General features: G+C 39.0%; 1 protein-coding gene across 6 annotated transcripts in view; it reads left to right on the top strand.

The window, feature by feature from the left end:
- Positions 1–24,178, top strand: part of kn (EBF transcription factor knot) — a 205,771-nt gene that overhangs the window by 98,607 nt on the left and 82,986 nt on the right. For all 6 annotated transcript variants that reach the window (XR_010951480.1, XR_010951479.1, XR_010951478.1 and 3 more), the window contains exons 4-5: positions 9,190–9,263; positions 23,679–23,747. Coding sequence is in view for 2 of the 6 variants with exons in the window: in XM_067777531.1 (XP_067633632.1) it covers positions 9,190–9,263; positions 23,679–23,747 (143 nt within the window). In the remaining 4 variants the exon portion in view is untranslated. The remainder of the gene's footprint in view (positions 1–9,189; positions 9,264–23,678; positions 23,748–24,178) is intronic.

Below are 24,178 nucleotides of genomic sequence, written 5' to 3'. Positions count from 1 at the left end.
CACTCTGATACAACAAATTGGGGCATTTCAGAATATCTGAAATTTTTTTTTTAAAAACGCTCAATAGCAATTCAGAAAAAGAGAAAAAAATTGAAAGGAAAAGGTCATGGAGTAGTAAAAGGTAAAAGATTAGCAGTATAAAAACGATAAGATAAAGAAAACGAAAGAGAGTGCAAAAAGCTGACGAAAAAAAGGATAAGGATAAATATAAGGATAAGATAAGGATGGGGATATTGATAAGAATTAAAATACGGATAAGGATGAGGATAACAACAAGGATAGGGATAGGGATAGAGATAAAGATAAAGATAACAATATGGATAAGGATAAGGGTAAGAATAAGAATGAGAATAAGTATAAGGTTAAAGATAAGGATAAGATAATCATAAGGATAAATATAAGGATACGGATAAGGATAAGGATAAGGATAAGAATAAATAAATGGATAAGGATGAGGATAACGATAAGGATAAGGATGATACCAACCATCTTTTCCTCCTGGAACCTACGCCTCTAACACCTATCTCCCTATGGTCCGCCCCTGTTGAAACAGCCAGTTTCCTTGGACTTCCGTTAGAGGACTTTGATAACAATTTGTGAATGGTGCAACAACATAAGGATGAACATAAGGATAAGGGTGAGGATACGGATAAGGATAAGAATAAGTATAAGGTTAAGGATAAGGATAATGATAAGATAGGCATAAAAATAAAGATAAGAATAAGTACAAGGTTTTAAGATAAGGATAAAGATAAGGATAAGATAATCATAAGGATAAAGATAAAGATAGTAATAGGGATAAGCATAAGGATAAGGATAGGTATAGGGTAAGGACAAGAAAGGAACGGAAAGTCAAGAAGAGGAAGCGAAAAAGAAGAAAAAAGAGGCCAACCAAATACCAAAACCGTAAACTCCGGGTCTGTGAGTTAAAGAAAATAGAAAGAATACAATTGTGTAGTAGGCAACAGATTTTGCTCTAAGTTTTCGGAATACATAAAATATACTATGTACTTCACGGGGCAGATTCCTGCAGGAATGATAATGGCGACCTGGTAACTGGTATACAGAGTTTGCTTAGGTTGTGAAAGGAACATTTCTCCTCATTACCAGTTAGCGAGGGAGAAGACGAATCCGATACGGTAATTGCCGATGACGGAAAACATGTTCCGGCAACCGACTATGACGAATTGAGAATGACAATATCCCGACTAAGGATAATTAGGCGCCAAGTAATGACAGACTACTCGATGAGCAGTTCAACCACGAAGGCTTAGAGTTGGTAAAGAGCATGCATCAACTCCTATTCAAAGTATGGTCGGATGATTGCATGCCTCCAGACTGGATTTGAACTACGCGTTCGCGCCGTGACTGCCACGTCTTTATTGACGGTTATAAATTCGGGACTGTGAAGAACTTCGTGTACCTGGGAACCACCATTAATTGCGAATACTACTACTTATAACTTTTGCAAACAAATGCTACTTTGGACTGTGTATGCAATTGAAAAGTAGAGTCCTTTCTCAACGAACAAAAATCACGTTTTATAATTCGCTCAGCATACTAAGCCTGATGTATGGCTCGGTGTAATAGACGGTGTCGAGATAGGACGAGATGGGTCTTCGGGCGTTCGAGAGAAAACTTCTCTGGAAGAGTTGTGGACCTGTCCCTGATGCCGAAGGCGAGTATCCAAGGAGGTTTAATGATGACCTGGATGAGCTTTACACAGATATGAAGATAGTGCAGCGAATACAAGCGCAAAAGCTTAGCAGACTACGTCATGTTATTCGATTGAAGGAAAATGCTTCGGCCAACAAAGTACTTTATTCGACAACGCAGTTTATACGCAGAGGAAGTGGAAGACCTACACTGAGTTCGGAGCGGCAGTTGTTGATTAAATGTACTAGAGCTGTATTAAAGTTTGAACCCTCGTTTTGAAACGAACGTTGAATATGCCTCTACTATGATTCCGAGTCTGCGTCATATCAAATTTTTATTGCAAAACAGCTTCTCTCCAACCACTGTGCACGCCATTGCTACACGCGCTAATAATTCCGCATACAACTCATCAATGATACTCACAATGGTGGTTGTTGCTGGAATGCATTTTTCATCAATTACAAACAACTATTTTGCCATTATCTCTAAGCCTACGCTCATTGTACTCGAGTGTCAGGCGCGCTTTAAAAGAGTTTGAAAATGTTGGTGGCGCACATTTGTTAGCTACTCGATACTGAAAGAAAAAATTGTGGCGAAGGTCAAAAGGTGGGGGACGTAAGGAAGTAAGATTTATAAATATTACATATGTATATATATAGAGCAGATAAAGGACGAGTGCAATCCCTGGTATTTGTATTTAATTATTTTTAAATTAGAAGGAATTGAAAGCAAGTGCGTAGCACTCGCACTCGATAGGTTGGCTTGTTGGGTGTTGTTTACGGGCTGATCACACAAAGCAAGGACCTGCTGATGTCCATAATGATTTTCAAGTACAATCTTTAGTAATGTTTTGTTTGTTTGTTTGTTTACTTGTTTTTGTCTGCTTGTCTATTTTTGTTTATTTATCTCTTGTGTAGGTAAATAGTACACAAATATATTTATTTATTTATAAACACACACATGCATACAAACAAATGTTAGAGGGATGAAGCGCATATACTTGAATGAAACAAACAACAACAACAACATACATACAAACAATGTAAAAAAAGGTTGAGCGCGCGCGCGTTAAAAATTGTGCCAGAATGGTGTTTCTCGAGTGCTGTGCCGCTGCTTCACCTCCGCTTGTTTGGTATATTCGACACTTGTGGTTTTATAGCTAATCACTCACCTAACTAACGAGTTTTTGTTGTTGTTTAGTTCATATTTATGTAATACAATAGATATGTACGTCATATATATTCAAGGATAACAACTTGTTAGTGCATATGGCACAATTTAAAAACGAGTCCTTTCACATTTACAAGTTTACGCGCATTTGTTTTTGTGTTTCTTGTTTTCTTTTGTACAACACAACTATTTCCGAATTAGTTCGGTTGGCTCCGTTCTAGCGCTATCAATCGTTTTTGACAGCTCTCTTAATAAACAATGAGCGATCCTTCAGTGTCCTTTGAATGCATTTAAACACATTTGATTATACATTCATACGTTTTATTTGTGGTTGTTGTTGTTGTAGAAGCGATGTTGTCTTAGCGTATAGTTTTGCTTAGTTCCAACGTTCTTATCATTTAATCACACAACAAATATCGCACTATGTAAACGCTCTTTAATAGTTAGTTAGTGATATCTGTAATGATATTTTTGTGTTGTTGTACTCTGTTGACCAACTTTAGCGTCCCATATAATTAGTGCCTTCAACAAATAAAATATTCGTTTTGCCATACATACATACGTGATTACAGTTTACTGCAAGATAAATAAAGTTATTTCATTACTCATAGCATTAGTTAGAAAGTGCAAAAGCGCGTAACCGACATTTTGTGCAAAAAGCTTTGTGGCGTTTCTACTACATCAAAGTAAGAGCGGAGATTTAAAAGATCTAGATAAAGAAAGGGGGGCGGAAATATGAGAAGAAACGTCATCTAAACTTATTTGTGTACCTTGCGATATTGTTGCGAATTTTAAGGAATTCTCAATAATTCTAGTTCCATTTATCATTCGGATCGCTTAGATTAGGTTGAACTGGACGGCCCATGAGGACCTCACATAGACTGAATGAGTCCATAGTGTTACCAGAAGTTTGTTTTAACGACCAAACTGAAAAACTCTATCAAAAACCAGGACCTATGTTATAAAATAACTCCGTCCTCTTGGCAAATACTAGAAACTTTCTAGGACATAAGCTATTTGCTGCATCTAGATCTGACTGCTGTATCACTCCTAATAGCTGGGGTCTTAGCCTGCCAATCGCAGGGTACGAGCACAGAACGTACTCCATCGTTCCTACCTACATCTGTTATCACTGACCAAGCTTAATTTAAAGGCATTTGACGCCAGAAGGCAGTGGCGTCCAGTCAGAATACCCGTTATGATTCTACAGTCCTCTCTTTTTAATTAGAGAGGCAAGTTTGTTAGTCTAAGGTTGTAAGACCTACACATAATCTTCGACACTTTTCAGCCCCGCGTTTGAACCCACGCCTCTCCCGCTTGGTCGATCATATGCACGTCTCGCCTTAGCTTAATCTCGCCCAGTCTATTTGGGACGTCTACGGGGCAAGCTTCAAAGTATACGCCCTTTTTAGCCAGTTCATCTGCTTTTTCATCTGCTTTTCGGATCACTAAACTGTCGAATAAATATTTACACTCAAATTTTCTTTATAAAATTTTTTTTATTTGCAGCACTACTCTGGTAGTAGAGCTTCACAACTGAAACAACGTTTTAAAATCAAACTGATTGGCCATCGCTTGGACTACGCCACTGTTATCCTCTCAGATTCATCCGTCACCTATTTCTCCCAGGGTATTGACTTTTTGCGAACAGCATTCTCAATAATTTATTTATTTACCTCTCTCTTCTACTACAACCCATGCTGTTGTCTTCTATATAAATGTGTGAGTAATGTTATCTGCGCTCTTAGCTGCTGTGTACACCTGTGCGTAGGTATTTCTACTCTCATTTGCTCACATTGCTTTTGTGGTTGTGGAGTATTTATTTACCTGCGGTATAGAGGAAAAATATATGATTTATTACTTATACATACTTAAAATGAAGTAGTCTAGTGGCGAAGAGAGCTCTCGGATTGCAAAGTCGAGATCTAGAATTTTTGTGATTAAATAGAATAAATGTAAGGCGCGATAACCTCTGAAGAGATTTCAGACCGAGCTTCTCTTCCACTTTGCGTCGTGCTCCTTTTAATTTTTCCTGCAAATTGGCGGGACGGGACCTACTTGTTTTATGCCAACTCCGAACGGCATCTGCAAGACAGGAGAGTTTTCACTGAGAGCTTTTCATGGCAGATATATACTCGGAGTGCTTGCCAAATACTGCCGAGAGGCGACCCCGCTTAGAACTATTTTCTTCTAATTGAACAACTTTGTTTCTAAAATTTTTGATGTTGCTTCGCCCGGGCGTGAACCCAGGATCTTCGGTATGGTAGGCGAAGCATGCTACCATCACACCACGGCGGCTGCCAGGTGTAGATTATATCAAGTTAATTTATAGCCCTATTAATAGAATGAAAATAAAGATAATTTGATCAAACAGGAACAGAGTGAAAGGGGTAATAAAAATCGAAGAATCCCATTTGAAAGTGTATTTGATCCATCAAAACTGCGCAATCTATTAAACCATTAATAATGTCACTGCTGAACATAAGGGACTGAATTGTACGTCTAGGGCATTAGGGAAAATCTCCTCCGGGTATATTCCGTCTCGTATTATTAATTTTTTTTTCCTAAGACCAAGAGCTTTCGAAGGAGGTAAGTGGACACTGCAACCGAAGTCAAGTATATTGGACACATCTTCGACTTCATATTTATAGAGTACGCTGCTAAGCTTTGGAAATCGTATATCTCGGCACTTCGGATGAGGCTGCTGAGCACATTCTTCTCGAATGCGAAACCATCGCCTGAAAAAGAGAGAATCATCTTGGCTTACCTTGAACACTAAATGAGCGCATACAGTACCTCAGCCCGTGGAAGGGCCTTACTGAAGGATTTAGATCTGCATTGAGTGCTGTAAGGAAAATAGGGTACAATAGACCTAAAGTCACAGTGCATGAAACATATTCCTAGTTCAAAACAGCTACATAGATATATACATATATCCTTATATACTGCTTTTAAATATTTATCCACAATATTGAATCAAAGCATTATTCTATTAAAATAAATAAATGTAAGGCGCGATAACCTCCGAAGAGATTTTTAGGACGAGCTTCTATTCCATTATTCTATGCAAATATGTTGCAGCTATAATTTTCTTGATACAATACAAAGGATACTATATCGCTTTTTGGTACGAGTATTGTTGGACAAAAAGATCTACGTTATGATAATGTTAAATACGCTGACCTCATTTTTACTAAGAAAACAGGCAAATAAAATCTACATACGTACTTATTTACACTGCAGTGAATATGGAAGACAGTCACGCAAAGTACCAGTTTCGCACTACAGGTTTAATGACTACCTCCGAACTGGTACTAATAAGATCCAGGGCAGGACACTGAAATAATCGATTTTAATTAAGTACATACCGTCGTCGGTCTAACCTTACGATGCACCAATGCACATGCAGGTCTTAGCAGCACCCAAGGCTCGGTTACCCGTTTACTCGCATCACCCTGGTGGGGTTGGTGGTATATCTAACACCTCTTCCAATCTATGGGTCATACCATCCGGTGGCAATGAATACCACATTCGAGCCAACCAACTCTTACCGCATTGGGATATCAACTTCAAGCTATCACGATATTCACGAAGGGCGTACCTCAATGAGTAGAAACGGAGCAGGCTCCGCGGGCTATCTGCCTCCCGTGGTACCATTTTTAGAGTCTTGGTCAGACTTTCGTAGCCATAGCTACTATCGGTCGAGCATCCACTTACTCCGGGCCGGTGGCCTAAAAAAATTAAGACAAAAAAATTAAAAGAAAAATTAGATGGGTTTCAAACCCAAAACACCCTTATCATCTCATCACCAACTCTTACACTACGTCTTCTCCGTTTGAAAACATCCACAGCAAACACATATAACAGCTTAATCGATCGGTTAGTGGAGAAGGTCCCACTTTCATCATACCCATCATCCCTTGAATTTCTACCAAAACTATCTAAATCCCGTACGCCGAGTACTGCGGACAATCACACAAAAGACGCAACCAATGCAGAGCGGGACAGTAGGTAGCCATCGTTGTACCAACAATACTTAAGGACCGTTTTCACCACCTTCATTCAGTTCGTAACTTATCTATAAGTTATAGAAATTTTTGTATTTAATTAGCGAGACATGCTCTTATTGTTTTAAACAATTATTTTTGAATTTCACTTCATCTAGCTTCTCGGGAGCTGATCATTGAACTCGAAATCTCCAACATTCACACTTTATTACAAATGTAAGATGCCTTTATCCACTCAGCCATATGAATTCCCAGCTATTCGCTTTGCATTTGGTCTCTAAGTATTGCCTTTTTGTTGCTGTTTCTTTATACACCATTAGGTACATACTAATTCTTTATGTTTTTAATCCTAATTGTGTGGAATACTTATAGGCGCGCTATCGAAAGCTTAGCAATATTGAGTTTATAGCAGTGCTTTTATAAGCAGTACTTCCGATGTTCACTATTATATCAATATTCATATCTGTATTTAAGGATAGGATAAAACCATATATAATTGGTATGTACCTTACATTGTATAAAGAAATAGCAACAAAAAGGAAATACTTAGAGACCAATTGCAAAGCGAGCAGCTGGGAATTCATATGGCTGAGTGGATAAAGGCATCTTACAATTGTATAAAGTATGAATGTTGGAGATTTCGAGTTCAGTGCTCAACTCCCGAGAAGCTAGCTGATGAAGAAGTGAAATTCAGAAACATGTCCTAGTAACCATTGCCGTTTGTAAACTTTGTAATTTTTCTCTAATATCAAATAGACATTTTCGTTCTCTCCATACTAACTGCAGCTTCGCGTCTCAGTAAATCGAAGGAAAAAATGTAAGCAAAAGTCAACTGTTTGGCTAATTTTTGTGCATTCACAATAGATTTTTGCGATTTGTTGTACAAAATATTTACAATTTTCGATTTAACCGTTGTTTAGCCACCCTTTGCTGGTCAAAGCGGAAATGTCAAATGAAGCTATCTGATAGATCGATATCCTCCAGGTAAAATCCAACTTAACTGGAGATGGTGTAAACGGCCCTAAGTTGGAGAAATATATATCTTAATATATAAAAAACACGTGTCACAACCTTTTCGGCCGCGATGGACTCCTAAACTACTGAACCGATTTTGAATTTGTTTTGCACCTCGTGTGTAGTTTGATCTAACTTGAAACATAGGATAGGTTATATCTCAGTTCATAGTCGCAATATTATTTTATTGCAATTTTTTGTATTTGTTTATAATTAATAATAAAATATTACGTATACGCAGTGGCAATCATATTTTCAGGTGGTGCGGATATACTTCCGTGTAATTGCTTGGTGTTTAATTAAACAACCTGCTTATCATTAAAAAATATTATAGCGAATGATATCAAGTATAGCACATCACCAGGCCCGCCGAGCGGTTGGGAGGGGAGGGGGGCGGTTCTGAGGGGGCTTATACAATATGAATATCAAATGAAAGCTGTTGATGAGTGCTTTAGTACAGAGTAATATATTATCCAGAGACGGACTGGTACTGAGACTCGGAGTGGGACTGGGACTGGGACTGGAATAAAATACATACCACCCTCTGGGACAGGCAATAAGGAATGCAGAAGAATGAGAAGAAATTGAGAGAAGAGAAAAGAGAGAAGGAGATAGAGAAAGATATAGAATGAGACGAAGATGGAGATAGATGAAGCGAAAAAGACGGAGGGAGGAGTGAATAAACGGATTAGGAAAAGGTGCAGAGGGGGGAGGACAGAGTCAGACGGAAAAAACTTATTCAAATGTATGCAGATAGGCCAAATTTAGGGCAGGACAACGTCTTCTAGAATTTTATTAAAATCATTTGTTAAAAATAAACGATTCTGAGCACACAAATTAATTTATTTGTACTATGGGACTATTGTGAATATTTGATTAGAACTAACACTGCATTACCGGCAGTTGCTAACATTCGCCAGTTAGCAGCGCAAGCGCATGTACGTTTTTATTGATAGTTCGGAACTAGTTCGGAACTATAACGATTTGCTGCTGGGTATATACAAATGTATGTGGTATGTGTTCACTACCCGTGCATAAAATAAATATTGACCAGTCCCTGTAACCGTTGATTATGACGAATGTGCATACCTTTTGTCATTTGTTAAATGTTCGTTCAGTCGCCAATTCATTCGCCCACTCATATGTTTCTCTTTTTTTCTAGTTATTCTCTACACAAATTATTCCTAAATTAAGTTGTACAATTCTTGTATGTAGTTGTAAGTTCATTTGTTACTTACTCGTAGTTAAGTTGACAATTATGTATAAATAATTACGTTAATGACAACTTACCGTTACACATATTGTATGTAATTTCTAATGTCCCCTTATTATAAATTTCTAGGCGATCATTTACGAAGGACAAGATAAAAATCCAGAAATGTGTCGAGTTCTGTTAACACATGAGGTTATGTGCAGGTAAGTTGCTACTCAATGACAATTACAGCCATGTAAATTTTATCTTTTGTTCAATCTTTGATATGTTTATTTGTTTGACATTTCTATAGAAAGGGGAGTTCGGGTTAAAAACTGTCCCTCCCACTTTTTTGCTGAGATATTTTTTGTTTGCTATGTTCAGTGAAGATTTGCCTGCGTTTTTCTCCAGTAACTTAGTGTTTTCCTGTTGTTGTTGTTGTTGTGTATGTATTAACGATAAAGACACTCCCCGAAGGTTTTGGGGACTGTTATCGATGCTGATGGTCCTTTGCTGTATGTATATCCGGTACGTTCCGGTAGCAAGCACCATTAAGGTGCTAGCGCGACCATTTCGGTAACGGTTAATATGACCACATTAAACCTTTTAGGCAATACCGCCCCCACTCCCTGGTTCCATGAGGAACTTATGGTAGCCAGAGCTTCGCCTGCTAAATATGTGTATGTGACATTCATATTTGTAAAAGGATTCCCCTCGCGTAGGTGAGGTTGACAATTGTGTTACGGAAGCTATAAAGCTCTAATACTTTGTGTTATCAACCCATTGAATCCCTATGGGTTTACAAGTCTTTGCCTTTGCGAGTCCACATAATAACAAACTTCATGTCCCTGATGCCCGAGCACCTATCCTCTAGCGTATTGCAAGTGAGAGTCAGGGTATGCCCCTGAAAGCCACAGGTGGTTTGTGTGGCATATAATTAGTTTGAGTTTCGAAAATCAATATTCACGATAGGTGCAATACAAACAGTTGTCAATATAGAACGTGAAGCCATAACTGGAAGTCATAGTTAAAGGAAGATCTGTGTACTGAATACTTTGAATATTGGAAATGCTTTAAACACTACGAACTGGATGCAGATAGTGACAGTGCAACAAAACTTCACCGCACCTGCTTACCTGCGCAGAATAATTGGTGGCTAATTTCGCAACAGAGTACTATTTTCTGATACGGATGAAGAACCAAAAAGCAGAACATCATCGACGGTGTCCCTTAGGTATTTGGCCTAGGGCCCGCGCTATGGAATGCAATGGGTATTAATATGAGCTAGAGATCGACCCTCCCAGAGGGATACAAATTGTCGGCTATGCAGATGATATTGTCGTCGTAGCAGTGGCCGAGAACTTTCATCTGCTCCAAGCATTATGTAATGACGACGTATGAAGAATAAAAGAATGGCTGGCCTATATGGGAACGGATATGGAGAGACGGCCGTGTAACACCTCCCTGTTGAAAAGGTTGGCCGCATCTCTTGATTGTGGCAATACAAGTCTGAAATTACAGAACAGTTTTAAAAGAAACTGATTGAGATTTGAGCGATTATATGGAGAGTTAAAGCGGACTGTGGATGTGTTAGTTGTTACTATCGGCAATTATCAAATAAATGCAAAGCCTTACCTGGAATAATCCACAGCACTTGATGGCGGTGGGATATAAAGTTTCTAAAATTAGTGGAGCCCTTTTGCGAATAATGCTCAACATCGGAAATGATGCTGGAACTTCACGTAAGATCGGAATATAGCGAATTTGTCTGAGTGGAAGCATGGCGAACAACTTTACCACCTAAAGCAGATATTGAGTGAGCACGGCCACTTTTAAGGAGTATTTAAACAAGCGTAGGATATCCCAGGATTTTTTCTGTCCACCCTGTCCCATCAAATACAAAGACACAGAAAATAATGTTTCATTGGCCTCATTTTCATAACGAAAAACTCTCTTTACATCGAGTTTTAGGTGAGAATATATCCAGGAGGAATTTAGTTCTCCTTATGTGCATACACATAAAGTTTCTTGGACCGCTGTAAGCAAAATTACTTTTATAGTTATGACACGGTTGAAGCATGCCGAAGGGGAGCACAAAGAAATGCGGCTGAGAAGCAGTCGCTCCTCCCGCCCTGACGTAACACCTAGCAGCGGTCCCACGCGGTGTGAATGCTTGAACAGGATTGGCGTACTTTCATTGAGCCACTTGAGTGCAGTTCGCTGCCACAACATACAAGGAAACAAAAACTTCAGAACGACGCTCCAATACAACGCTTTCTGTTTCAGATTCCGATAGCCGAATGAAATAATCATCCCCTGTCTTCTCGACGCCAGTTTCCTTGTACAACTGCGTGGATTTTCCCCGCTGCAAAGAAGTGTATGCATAACGTGGCTGCCACAAGGTAGTGGTCGGTGTCAATATTTTGATATCGTGGGGTGAACACATCCTGGTACTCTGCCCGTCGTTGCTGAAAGCAGGTAGAGCAGATGACAATATTGCCAGCCGCACAGTTAGATCTCACATAGTGGATACTGAATTTCTCGACTGTGAGACTATAGACCCGGCCCTGGCTTTAAAGTCGTGAGGCATGATTTTTTTTCTTCATGGCGGGGAAAGACATCGTATGTCTTTTCTAGAAACTCAATAAAGGAGTGCTAATCCACATCAGCCGCGTAATCTATTGATGCGGAGGAAGAAACATTGTTTTTGGTTTTCCTATCATTATCGGATTTGCTGTATCCTGTGTCGATCCAGAAATAAGTAGATCCTACAAGCTGTCAGATCACTGCAATGTCTTTCATACAGAAATTGTAGCCGTGAAGAAAGCAGCAGAAATTCTGGAGCAAACGTGCTTAAGCTACAGTCGCGTCTATATATATACTGAAAGCGCAGGCAGCGCCCAAGGCAATAATCTCACACAGTACTTCATCAAGCAGGGCTCAGGAATACAAAGAAGAGACTTCCCACAGTCCGGACCATACATCTATACTGAGTTCCCAATCATAACGGAATTGAAGGTAACGAAAAGACCGATGAGTTGGCAAAGGAGGCAGCACTCGATGAATCGACGTTAGACTTTAAATCGTTTGGGTGAAATCAAAAGAAGAAGTTGCCTATGATCCATAAAGCGGGAAAGGAGTGGACGCTTACTTTTGGCGTCTTATGCTCATAAGTTAGGTCTCGTTAGTAACAGCAGATGTAGGAAGCTGCAAAAAGAAACGCTTGAGCACGGGAGGCGTCAAGGCTCCAGCTACTAGGGACGGCAGAGTTGCCAGATCTTGAGGCATATATTAAGCTAAGTCCCAGAGAACTTATAGATTATTCCAAAGTTATTTTAAAACTTGGCGGCCGCCGTGGTTGTGCTTTTGATGTATCTAAGTACCTCTTCAGGCTTTTTACTCCATAACACATAGGGATTAAGAGTCACAACATCTAGATGGGAGAGGCTCTGACTAGCCAGAGCGACGTATTCGCAGAGAATGTGAACCGGCGTTCATCCTCCAGCTCACAAAAACGACAAATTTGGGTATCGAATAGATATAACTTACTTAGGTGATATCGTAGACCACAGTGTCCCGTATAGTACCCAGTGAGAGTTCTTAGATCCTTCCTGCTTATATTAATGAGTTTGGCTTATACTTTCGTTGCCGGTAGTATAAACAGTTTGGCCTGTATTTACCCTGGGCAGTTAATCCAGTGACGCCTGAGTTCCCCTGGTGTGTAATTTTGTAAGTCCGCAAAAGGGCTCTGGACCACAGAATTCTGCTATATCACCCTGCTGTGCTAGGTAATATGCATGTTCATTACCTTCATGCCCGTGATGTCCGGGAACCCATCCTAACAAAACCTTGTTTTTGGCTCCCAGTTCATTAAGGCTTTCAGTGCAGTCATCCACTAGCTTAGATGCAACTATGTAGGATCGCAGGGTGGCCTGGCTGTCCGACTGTCTTCGATGTTGAGACTCTCCGCAGACATTCTCTACTATGGTATCGATATCTTGAAGTTCGGCCCATAGACGTCAGCTCCCGTTCTTCAGTCATTCAATTTCGATCCCTCCGTGGACCAGACCTCTGAGTCAGGGTCATTATAGGGATTCCCTGTTTCCCAGTGAGTCTTGTCCACAATGGACACTTCAAACTCAACTTCCTAACCTATATTCTACAATATAATAGCAAAATAACCGCAAATCACGGGCAAAGGGAATCGCACACAAAATTTCACCGAACCGACAGTTTTACTTCATTTGAAAAAGATCTTTGTATTTGCGGTGATTCTAAGTGCCAATTGGCCGAATTAACAAATCATACGAATACGAACGAATGTAAACACAAAATTCTTGTAAATCACTAACGAAATTCGTAGTTCATTGATGAACTCAAATACGTACAAAGAAAACTGACTTAAGTATTTGCTTATAAGCGCATAAGTATCTATGGTAGTATATCTGCCTAGGTAGGTAAATAGGGTTTACCTACGAACGAGCTCCCAGCAACAGCAAAGCAACCACAAGTTAATATACATAATTCTCTTACTAAACGTTTAACCCTGTGTGTGCCTGTGCGCCTTTGAAGAACATAGAAATTTATTTGTTTAGTTGCCAATAATAGTCATTGTTGAAAATGCAAAGTATTTCATTGCATAATTTCCACTTAATCCACACCTTCGAAATGCCAATTTGCTAGTTAAGCTGCTGCTGCTGCTGTTGTTGTTGTCGGCTTAGACGTTAACCCACTCTGCTCCACGGAGTTGGTTAGCTGCTTTGTGCGCTTATTTGGTGAGTGTATGTGTTAAAGTATGCCTAGTAATCCCCGCGGTGAAGAATCACAATTCCCCAGAGCTTAGAAATTCAGCTTTTCGCCTTTGTATTTTCAAGCTTTTACTATTTTTATTATGCTTTTTTTGCATACTTTTTCTGTTTGCTATAATTTTTTGTTTATTTCCTTCTCCGTTCGGCTGTTCCACTCTAAAAAAGAAAATATTTGTATGATTTGCTTAGCTTTGTCTGTTGAAAGCAAAGAAAATGCAAATTTGGAAACGCTTTTCATCGGTCTGTTTCTTCACGCTTTAAGCTTAATATATTTGTTTTTCAATTTTCTTCGTACTTTTTGTGTGATTTTTTTCCTGTAAATTGAATTGTCACCCTTTAGAATTTTTTCTCACTTTAAGGGTGCTTAAATCTTCAGGAGTCTCATTCAAATGCTACTTCTCACCATCTCTTTGTACTGTTACCAATGATGGAATTGAGCTGAGTTGAGTTCTTGATTCATAAGAAACTTTGCATCTTCAATCGACTTCCACCAATCTTGCTTGAGTGAAGCTTCTTAAAGCAAGGAAAGCAGGCTGAAAGCTTCGCTCGATTTTATTAAAGAAAGAAGAATGTTGCAAAAAAAACTTGTATGCATACATACAAACACACCTATACAAATAGAAAAATCTTTTGGACAAAAGAATAACCACCCGAGCATATCTTAATTGAGTGTCCTAAGATGAAAATGTGGGTGGTTGTTTGCCTAATGGGTATGTTGTACGGGTGGCTTATTGTATTGGCGTACGCAGGGGGTGTTGGCGTATTATCAATTGTAATGATATGAAACAAACAACAATGGCGTCGTTATCGTTTGACGATGCCACCAACCATTTTATATCTATTTAATCATATGTACCCTGTAGGGAAGGTATGTGGTATATGCAAATAAAAACAAGTAAGGACGGGACTGTCTTCGGTTGTGCCGAAAACTTCATAACTTTCATGTATGGGGCTGAACAATAATCTTATCCCATTCGTAATCTCCAAATAATGCGCTGTATAAGATAAGAAATATATAGTGAAGAGATGTACATACCTAAACGATTTTAAGATAAATATAAAACAAGTAAGGAAGGCTAAGTTCGAGTGTAACCGAACATTACATACTCAGCTGGGAGCTTTGGAGACAAAATAAGGGAAAATCACCATGTAGGAAAATGAACCTAGGATGACCCTGGAATGTGTTTGTATGACATTGGTATCAAAGGTATTAAAGAGTATTTTAAAAGGGAGTGGGCCATAGTTCTATAGGTGGACGCAATTTCGGGATATCGCCATAAAGGTGGAACAGGGGTGGCTCTAGAATGTGCTTTTACGATATGGGTATCAAACGAAAGGTGTTAATGAGTATTTTAAATAGCAGTGGGCCTTAGTTCTATAGGTGTACGCCTTTTCGAGATATCGGCATAAAGGTGGACTAGGGGTGACTCTAGAATGTGTTTGTACGATGTGGGTATCAAATTAAAGGTATTAATGAGGGTTTTAAGATATCGACCAAAATGTGGACCAGGGTGACCCAGAACATCATCTGTTGGATACCGCTAATTTATTTATATATGTAATACCACGAACAGTATTCCTGCCATGATTCCAAGGGCTTTTGATTTCGCCCTGCAGAACTTTTTCATTTTCTTCTACTTAATATGGTAGGTGTCACACCCATTTTACAAAGTTTTTTCTAAAGTTATATTTTGCGTCAATAAACGAATACAATTACCATGTTTCATCGCTTTTTCATATTTGGTACAGCATTACGGCATTTTTTTTCATTTTTCGGAATTTCCGATATCGAAAAAGTGGGCGTGGTCATAGTCGGATTTCGGCCATTTTTTATGCCAAGACAAAGTGAGTTCCGATAAGTACGCGAACTAAGTTTAGTAAAGATATATCGATTTTTGCTGAAGTTATCGTGTTAACGGCCGAGCGGAAGGACAGACGGTCGACTGTGTATAAAAACTGGGCGTGGCTTCAACCGATTTCGCCCATTTTCACAGAAAACAGTTATCATCATGGAACCAATGCTCTTACCAAATTTCACATGGATTGATAAATTTTTGTTCGACTTATGGCAATAAAAGTATTATAGACAAATTAAATGAAAAAGGGTGGAGTTACGCCCATTTTGAAATTTTCTTTTATCTTTGTATTTTGTTGCACCATATCTTTACTGGAGTCGAATGTTGACACAATTTACTTTTATACTGGATAGATATTAAATTTTTTGTTAAAATTTGACTTACAAAAAATCTTTTTTTAAAGTGGGCGTGTTCGTCATCCGATTTTGCTAATTTTTATTAAGCATACATATGGTAAAAGGAGTAACGCTCCTGCCAAATTTCATCATGATATCTTCAACGACTGCCAAATTTCAGCTTGCAAAACTTTTAAATTACCTTCTTTTTAAAAGTGGGCGGGCCACTCCCATTGTCCAAATTTTTAAAAGTTTTCTTTTCTGCGTCATGAGGTCAACCCAGCTACCAAGTTTCATCCCTTTATCGCCTTTTTGTGTTTTTCAAAATTTTCGATATCGAAAAAGTGGCCGTGGTTATATTCCGATTTCGTTAATTTTAAACAGCGATCTGAGATGAGTGCCCAGGAACTTACATACCAAATTTCATTAAGATACGTCAAAATTTACTCAAGTTATCGTATTTACGGAGAGACGGACGGACGGACGGACGTGGCTAAATGAATTTTTTTTTCGCCCAGATCATTATATATATATAAGTCTATATCTATCTCGATTAATTTATGCTGATACGCGGTACCGTTATGCGAACAAAATTAATATACTCTGTGAGCTCTGCTCAGCTGAGTGTAAAAAAGCTCGTATAAATATAATTTGAAGTAGGCTGAAGAAGTACACCCACATCAACTCGTATGATAAGTTTATTTTAGACATATTCCCCGCTAAAAAGAACTCACCTCATTTAGAAAGGATATCCGTTTGGTAAGGTTTCCACTTTGTTCTATTTGAAACAACAATTATAATTTTAAGTTTACATTTGGTGCCCACTCATTGAGCCCATATGAGTTCCTCACGGAACAGCCATTTCAACCTAGTGGTCCACTGACTTCTATTCTTTTGCATCTCGTTTTTATACTCAGCTGAGGAGAGCTCCAAGAGTATATTCATTTTGTTCGCATAACGGTACCCCGTAACGGCATAAACTAATCGAGAAAGATATAGACTTCTATATATCAAAATGATCTGGTCGAAAAAAGAAATTCATTTAGGCATGTCCGTCCGTCTGTCCGTAAACACGATAACTTGAGTAAATTTTGAGGTATTTTAATGAAGTTTGGTATGTACGTTCTTGAAAGAAATAGGACTATAACCACGCCCACTTTTTCGATATCGAAAATTTCGAAAAACAGAAAAAGTGTGATAATTTATTACCGAAGACGGATAAAGCGACGAAACTTAGTAAGTGGGTTGAACTTATGACGCATAATAGAAAATTAGTAAAACTTTGGACAATGGACGTGGCACCGCCCACTTTTAAAATAAGGTAATTCAAAAGCTTTGTAAGCTGTAATTTGGCAGCTGAGTATGTAATATTCGGTTACACCCGAACTTAGCCTTCCTTACTTATTTATGAATATTTTTGTGATTACAATAAAAATGAGTTTTTAGTTATGCCAGTGACATCGTGAATAAGTCCACTTGCGGAGTTATAATTTGTGTCTATTTAAAAAAGGCACATCCCTCGAAGCTTGCACCGTAGACGTTCCATTGTGTGAGATTAACGAAGCGAAGGCGAAGAAGAGTTGCATATGATCGACCAAGCAGGAAAGGTGTAAGCCTAAGCGCGGAGCAGCAAAGTGTCGAAGATCGTATGCAGGTCTTATAACCTCAGTCTAAAAAAAGTTACTCTTATCATTAAAAAGAGAGGCCTAAAAGCTCACGAAGGACATTCTGACTGGACACTGACTTCTGGCGTCACAAGCTCTCAAACTAGGCCTAGTTAGTGATAGCAGATGTAGGAGGTGCGGTTTGGTGGAGGAAGCGATCAAGCACTTATGTCAGTCGAAAGGTGGAGATAAGTTTCTTATTTTCAGGTTTAGATTCGATTTAGTGGGGTGGTATAATGTGGTAAAAGTTATAGAGTGCAACATTATCGCGAATTTTTGGGGCTGTTGTTCCAAATCGCCTAAGCAAGGTTTGAGGTGGTCGATTGAGCGCTCACCCACACGATACTAAAGCCAACGTATGAATCCCTTGCGTGGAAAGGTCGACACAATACGTTCCTCCAATATTGCATGAAGATCGGAACAGTGGCTTTATGGTGAAAGCTTTTCAAATGTACTGGCTAACTTATTTCGAAATATAATATAGATCCGGGATACCATCTTTTCAGGGTTTTCTGACCTGTTTTTGTATTTTTTCTCAAAATATTGCGATTCACACAATGAGAGTTAGTTCAGTTTGAATTCACTATTCATGCAATTACAAGCAAAATTTTTAACTCATTTCCTACAGGGTATTCGAAATATACGCAAGGGTACTAAAATTTTACGCACAAAGCCTACCAACACAAACACATTCACACGTGTTTGGCAATGCAGCCAATTGTTGCCGATAAACTGCCTCCCAAAATCTGTTACTCCCTCAACTTTTTTCCTCCACAATAAAATAACAACAAAAATGATGCAAAGGTAAAAAGCAAATACATCGTTCCGCAAAGGCTCGTTTAGTCAGTTTCATAAAGTCAACTAAATGGCGACAGCGATGTACCCGCCATTATTGACTTTTCACCGGATTTGAAGATATACATTGGGGTAGCATTGGATTACGTACGTATTCATGCCTTTTTACATACACACATACATACAAAAAGACACAAAGGTATACGAAAGACATAAGAGAAAACTGCAATTCTTTAAGCACGTTGAGTTATCGACTCATGAAAGTGCTCAAAAAAGGATTATCGGTGTCTTATGTTGAAACCAACCATAAAACTCGGACAGCGACCCTTTAAACCTTGAAGTGTTGTGATCGTCGGTTAGCACTTTCTAACTTATATGATGTCCTCACACTTGCAGAAAATCTTGCTGAGACGTGAAACAGATGAACATTGTTGTTTTAACCGCAAAAGCACTCCCCAAAGGCTTAGGTAGTGCAACGGATATGGGCAGTTCCTTGCCGCATTGAATCCGTTCAACTTCCGTACAAACATCCCACTATCTCAGGAACTATTATTATTATTTGACCTCTCGAAACTTCAGGTTTAAGGATTTAATTCTTCTCAAACGACATGCATGCCTACGGTGAGAATATTCTCTCAATTTTCAGGATTGCAGCTTGCGCTGAAATAGTCTTTTAGCAGACAGCTTGTCACTGGTGTCACTCTATAGCGCCCGACTATGTGAGTTAGCGGCCTAGAGGCCTGCATCTACACCGTTCTGTGTAGAAGTAGTATTGCGGTGCTATGCCGGGAACAAAGAACCTTCAATCTCCAAACCCAGGATGTTATGGGTCAGGGTGTATATTCAGCTGAATTTGAGCGGAGCTTTCCCGATATCGGGTGGATTTACCAAGCAAGTGATGTGTGACACGTAGACATTTGTCCAGACATTCACCATTAGACGACTGGACTCTCCTTGTCAGACCATGACGAATAACTCCGTCGTTTATAACGAAAACAAGGAGAAGGGGAAATAGAGTCGAAAGTTAGGGAGCGGCTATAAATAGTGATTTAGGTTTTGACGAGTCATTGTTCAATATGAGTCCATATTGAACCCCAGCGGGTTAGGGTATCAGAATATACCCGCGGTAGGTATGCCTGTCGTAAGAGGTGACTAAAATACCAGATTCAAGTGGCTGTGTAGCGCAACCCTTCAGGTTGCCAGCGCAATATATAGCTTCTCCAAACCCAATTATCAACCTCACCTATCCGCGGCTAATCCTGTTTCACTAACAGACGAGGCTCTGGCGACCCCAAGCTCCTCATGGAACTTGGTGTGGGGTGGGAGGGAAAGGTCTGAAGGTTTAATGCGGCCACATAAATCGTTCCCGAGATGGTCGGGCTAGCGCCTTAATGGTGCTTTGGTACCGGAGCGTACCGGATCTGTATCCGGCAAAGGACCATCACATCGATAACACTCCCCAAAGCCTTCGGGGAGCAACCTTATCGCTACAACAACAACAACAAGTCCATGTGGTACATCTCAATCTTGCTGCAACTGCACGGAGGATGACGAAGTAGAGTCATCAAAACACTTTCTGCTTGACTGTCCAGCTTTTAGCAAAATTAGGCGAAAGTATTTCGATCTTGGCTCATTAGGGTTTTCGAAGTACTTATCCAGTGTTGATATCGGTGTTAATCGGAACAACATTATTGCTACGTAATAAGTCTCTTAGCAGCTCAACTTCACTTGATTGATGGTTAATGGCAGTTCGCTAATAAGAACTTTTCCGTAACATACCTCTCATACCGCAACCAATATGCTGAGGGAGAGGCTTCAGACGAAATAGAGAACACAAAACAATATAATAACCCAGTTACATGGCCGTTACGCAGGCGATATATAAGCCTAAAGCTAGAAGAGAAAATGACCGCAATGTCGAGTAAGGAGCTACCTCAAAAGCTGCAAGTCAGAAAGAGCTGGGTAATAGTGGCAATTTGCCAACTATAGGGAGGAGAGCGGACGAAGTTGTTGGTAAGTTAAAGGGAGATGAAATAGAGGCTGCAGCTTTCCCCGCGAAGGTAAATAATGCGACGAAATAGTCAATGACTGTTGTGCTAGTTGCTCGTGTGATGCCTTTGGCGGATTTCTATCGAAAGTTAGAGATCTGTGGAAAGGAAGGATTTTAGTGAAAAGATCAGAACCTTTCAAATCAGTGCCATGGTACAGTACAATAAGATTGAGTTGATAGGGTGCAATAATATGCCCAGTTTGAGGTGGTGAATTGAGCGCTCATCCCCCCGACAACAAAGAACAGGGTAAGCACCCTGAGATAAAGTTTATCTTTCTGCAGCTTCAAAACCCGAATATGCCAATACATGACTGAAAGGTACTTCGCGTGTATCGGCCTACGTTGAAGGCTCAGCGCTGCCTCATAAGATAATAAATGAAGTGCAGGATATATAGTAAAAGAAGCTTGGAAAAACGTCTTGGCATATAGGCTGTATTTGACGCACCTCCGAATGAGAAGATCTGAGGGCAGCAGTCATATGATACTAGAATTAGGCGAGGCAGGAAGAGGCGTCGTCATCATTTATTAGAGCTTAATCGTCAAAGCGATTTTTGTCGTTTCGTAACAAGTCACGTCAGCAATCCCTCTTTCGCGATAACTGACGTTACCAATGGAGCTAAACTCTTCCTCCATGTGCCCCTCCCAACTCAGTGCAGGTCCCTGCTTCCATACTGCGGTGTCATCCATTCGCATAACATGACCTAACCAGCGAATCCCCTCTTCATATTTGCGTAAAACTTACAGAGAGGGAAGCTGAAAACCTAAAATCAATGTGTCGAAAAAGATGCGTAGATCCTACCGTTGCGTAGGTGATCTCGTAGACATTGACGAAACTTTCAGCAATGTGGTTTGACGACGGACCAGTCAAACTCTCTAGAATGAAGATGATATTTCTGTTATTATTAATGGTAAATGGCTGCCAACGATTGGTTCTCTGAATGATCAAGTGCTTCGAATTATACATTCATAGGCGTCCGACGAATGGACTATTTCCAAACTAGAAGGGTTAACCCTACAGAGGAAATAAGGTACCTAGAAATCATATCAGAAAGCAAACTGTTCGGGAAACTTTGTATGGAGGAGATACCGAAGTAAGCTTCCCGGTACTGTACGCATGCAAAAGAGTGTTGGGGTACATGTGGCGCCTAGCGTATCGCTCTCTCATCGGATATTTACGGCGACTGTCAAGCTCATCCTTAACTGTAGGGTGATTGTTTGGCGTACAACTACACAAAAAAGGGCGTATGCAAAAATGTTTAGGGAGGAGAAGGTTATCAATGTTAAGCATAGCGCAGCAGCGTTCACCCCACCCATAGGCTAAGTGGCAAAATACATAGCATTTGCAAATGCAACAATAACTGGGACTAACTTGAGTGCAGGCCATTTGAGTAGTAGTGTGGTGACATAAGGTCAACGGTCATAAAATCAATAGGTCGTGTGGACACTTAAAATGGTCATAAGGTCAAACAACACTTTGTTTATTCCAAATTTTCATTAAATCTTCAATTGAATAATTTCTTTTAATTTCAAAGAAATCCTCGACGGAGAAAATTTTAATCTGGGCCCGTGTTACGTTTTGAGAGCTCTGAAATTGTGGATGGGATGAATCACATATGGAAATTAGCGGCAAAAAGCGCTCGTTAGATATATAACTTATTATAGTTTTTAGAAAGAGTTTGACAAATGCACAGTTATCGTTTGATTGGTTTTTAATCACTTGCCGAAAAACATAATACGGGCCCAGATATAGAAAAAAATGGCGCAGGCGAAAGTTTTCAATAACGAAACACAAAAAGTAGCTCTAAGCTCACCAGTCGTGAAATGAAATAAAACTTGGAGTGCGAAACAAAATAGTTGACCTTATGGCCACTTAATAACATACATATGAGTTGCCTTTATGGCGCCTTTAGAAAAGCAGAATGGTCAAAGATTCAATTGTTATAACATCAATTGACCTTCTATGGCCAATTTGAAGTCGTCATAAGGGCAATTGACGTTATGGCCTTTGACCTTATGACACCCCTCCGTGAACAGTACAGCTAGCTTCAGCACTGTGCGTACAGCCTACACTTTTCTATGCCACCGCTTCTAGAGGGATCTCAGAGTCACAGTAGCGATGGATGGTTGGAGCAAGGGGGAGAAAACAATGAAATTTCAATAAATTTAAACATTTTTTTATTGAAAAAAATTGTTAAAAAATTCAAATACTTTAGAACTAAAAAACAAAATAAATAATGTCGCAAATTATTTAATATGTATGTACGCACAATGCATGCTATTTGATATAAGGCGAGTGTATATTTAATTTCATTTACAGTTGTGAACTGTAAAATAGCATTGAAAATTCTTAGCAGGTTTTATTAAGTTTTTGCTTCCCTTGGTTGTTTTCGTTATATTTAGAAAAAACTGCAAGGGATTGTGAAACAGAAACCATGCCAACTAAACTGAAAACGTATTGAAAAAAAAATTCGAGAAGTGTCGAAAAATTTTAATAAAAATTTCTATTTTTTATTTAAAATTTTATATTTTTTTGGGTAAGCATTTTGAATTATTGGGTCTCAGAGAAAGAATCTATTATTGAAAAAAAAATGTCTTAGGTTTTTTTAGATTTTCATCCACACAAAAAAAATTTTCAAAAATCAATGCGTATTTAGAGAGTTGAGGGTTGAACTAAAATTCACTGGGCCACAAAACTGATTACTGAAAAAAAAAAATTAAAAATTAAAATAAAAAATTCAAAATTTTCATTAAAATTTTTCAACAGTAGATACTATAATTTTCGAATTTTTTAGAAAATATTTTTGAGTTTGGTTTGCAGTTTCAATTACACAATTCATCAAAGTTATTTGCTAAAGATTAAAATCATTGATTTAATTTGCTAAAAAATTTCACTGCTATTTTAGTGCTCGCAATTGTATGTTGGTACATTCGTAAATTTAAATACGTATACATGTGTACTTACAAATTAATATATTTGCATTTATAACATTCGCAGTTCATTAATTTCTGACTTAAAAGAATTAATTTTAACAATTGACGATATTTTTATTTTCCATTTTTTTTCACATTCGCTGCTCATCAACTCTTACACTTACACTTTTCATTCTCCTCTACTTGTTTTTTGCTTACAGTCGCTGTTGTGATAAAAAAAGTTGTGGCAACCGCAATGAGACACCATCAGATCCTGTCATTATTGATCGGTAAGTAGCAAAAACATAATAAAACATATTTATTACAATACAACAACAACAGCAACAACATTAAAAGCAAAAACAGCAATCAATCGAATACATTATTGTGTTGACATTATTGATGTTGTTGCTTGATGATGATTGTTGTTCGTTGTTGTTGTTTGTTGTATTTTATGACAATGCCGCAACCAATTTGCATACGCAACGCAATGCGAAAAGGCTGGATAATAACAACAGCAAGAACACAATTGCTTACAGACAATTGAGGTTGCCAGCAGCGGTGACAACATGGAAGAAATGCTGCGAGGCAGAGGCGGGCAACAAGCAGTCGCCGACGCTGAAAGCCAGAAGCTTTGTCGCTGCAATGTCTTTACAAAATATTTATTTTTTAAGCAGCTTTGCATCATTTCACAGCTATCAAATGCACATACATACATACA

Source organism: Eurosta solidaginis, chromosome 3 (assembly GCF_040869045.1).
Source record: "Eurosta solidaginis isolate ZX-2024a chromosome 3, ASM4086904v1, whole genome shotgun sequence".
NCBI classification, from domain to species: domain Eukaryota; kingdom Metazoa; phylum Arthropoda; class Insecta; order Diptera; family Tephritidae; genus Eurosta; species Eurosta solidaginis.
The sequence above is the reverse complement of the archived record's forward strand: the minus strand, read 5'-3'. Positions and strand labels throughout refer to the sequence as shown.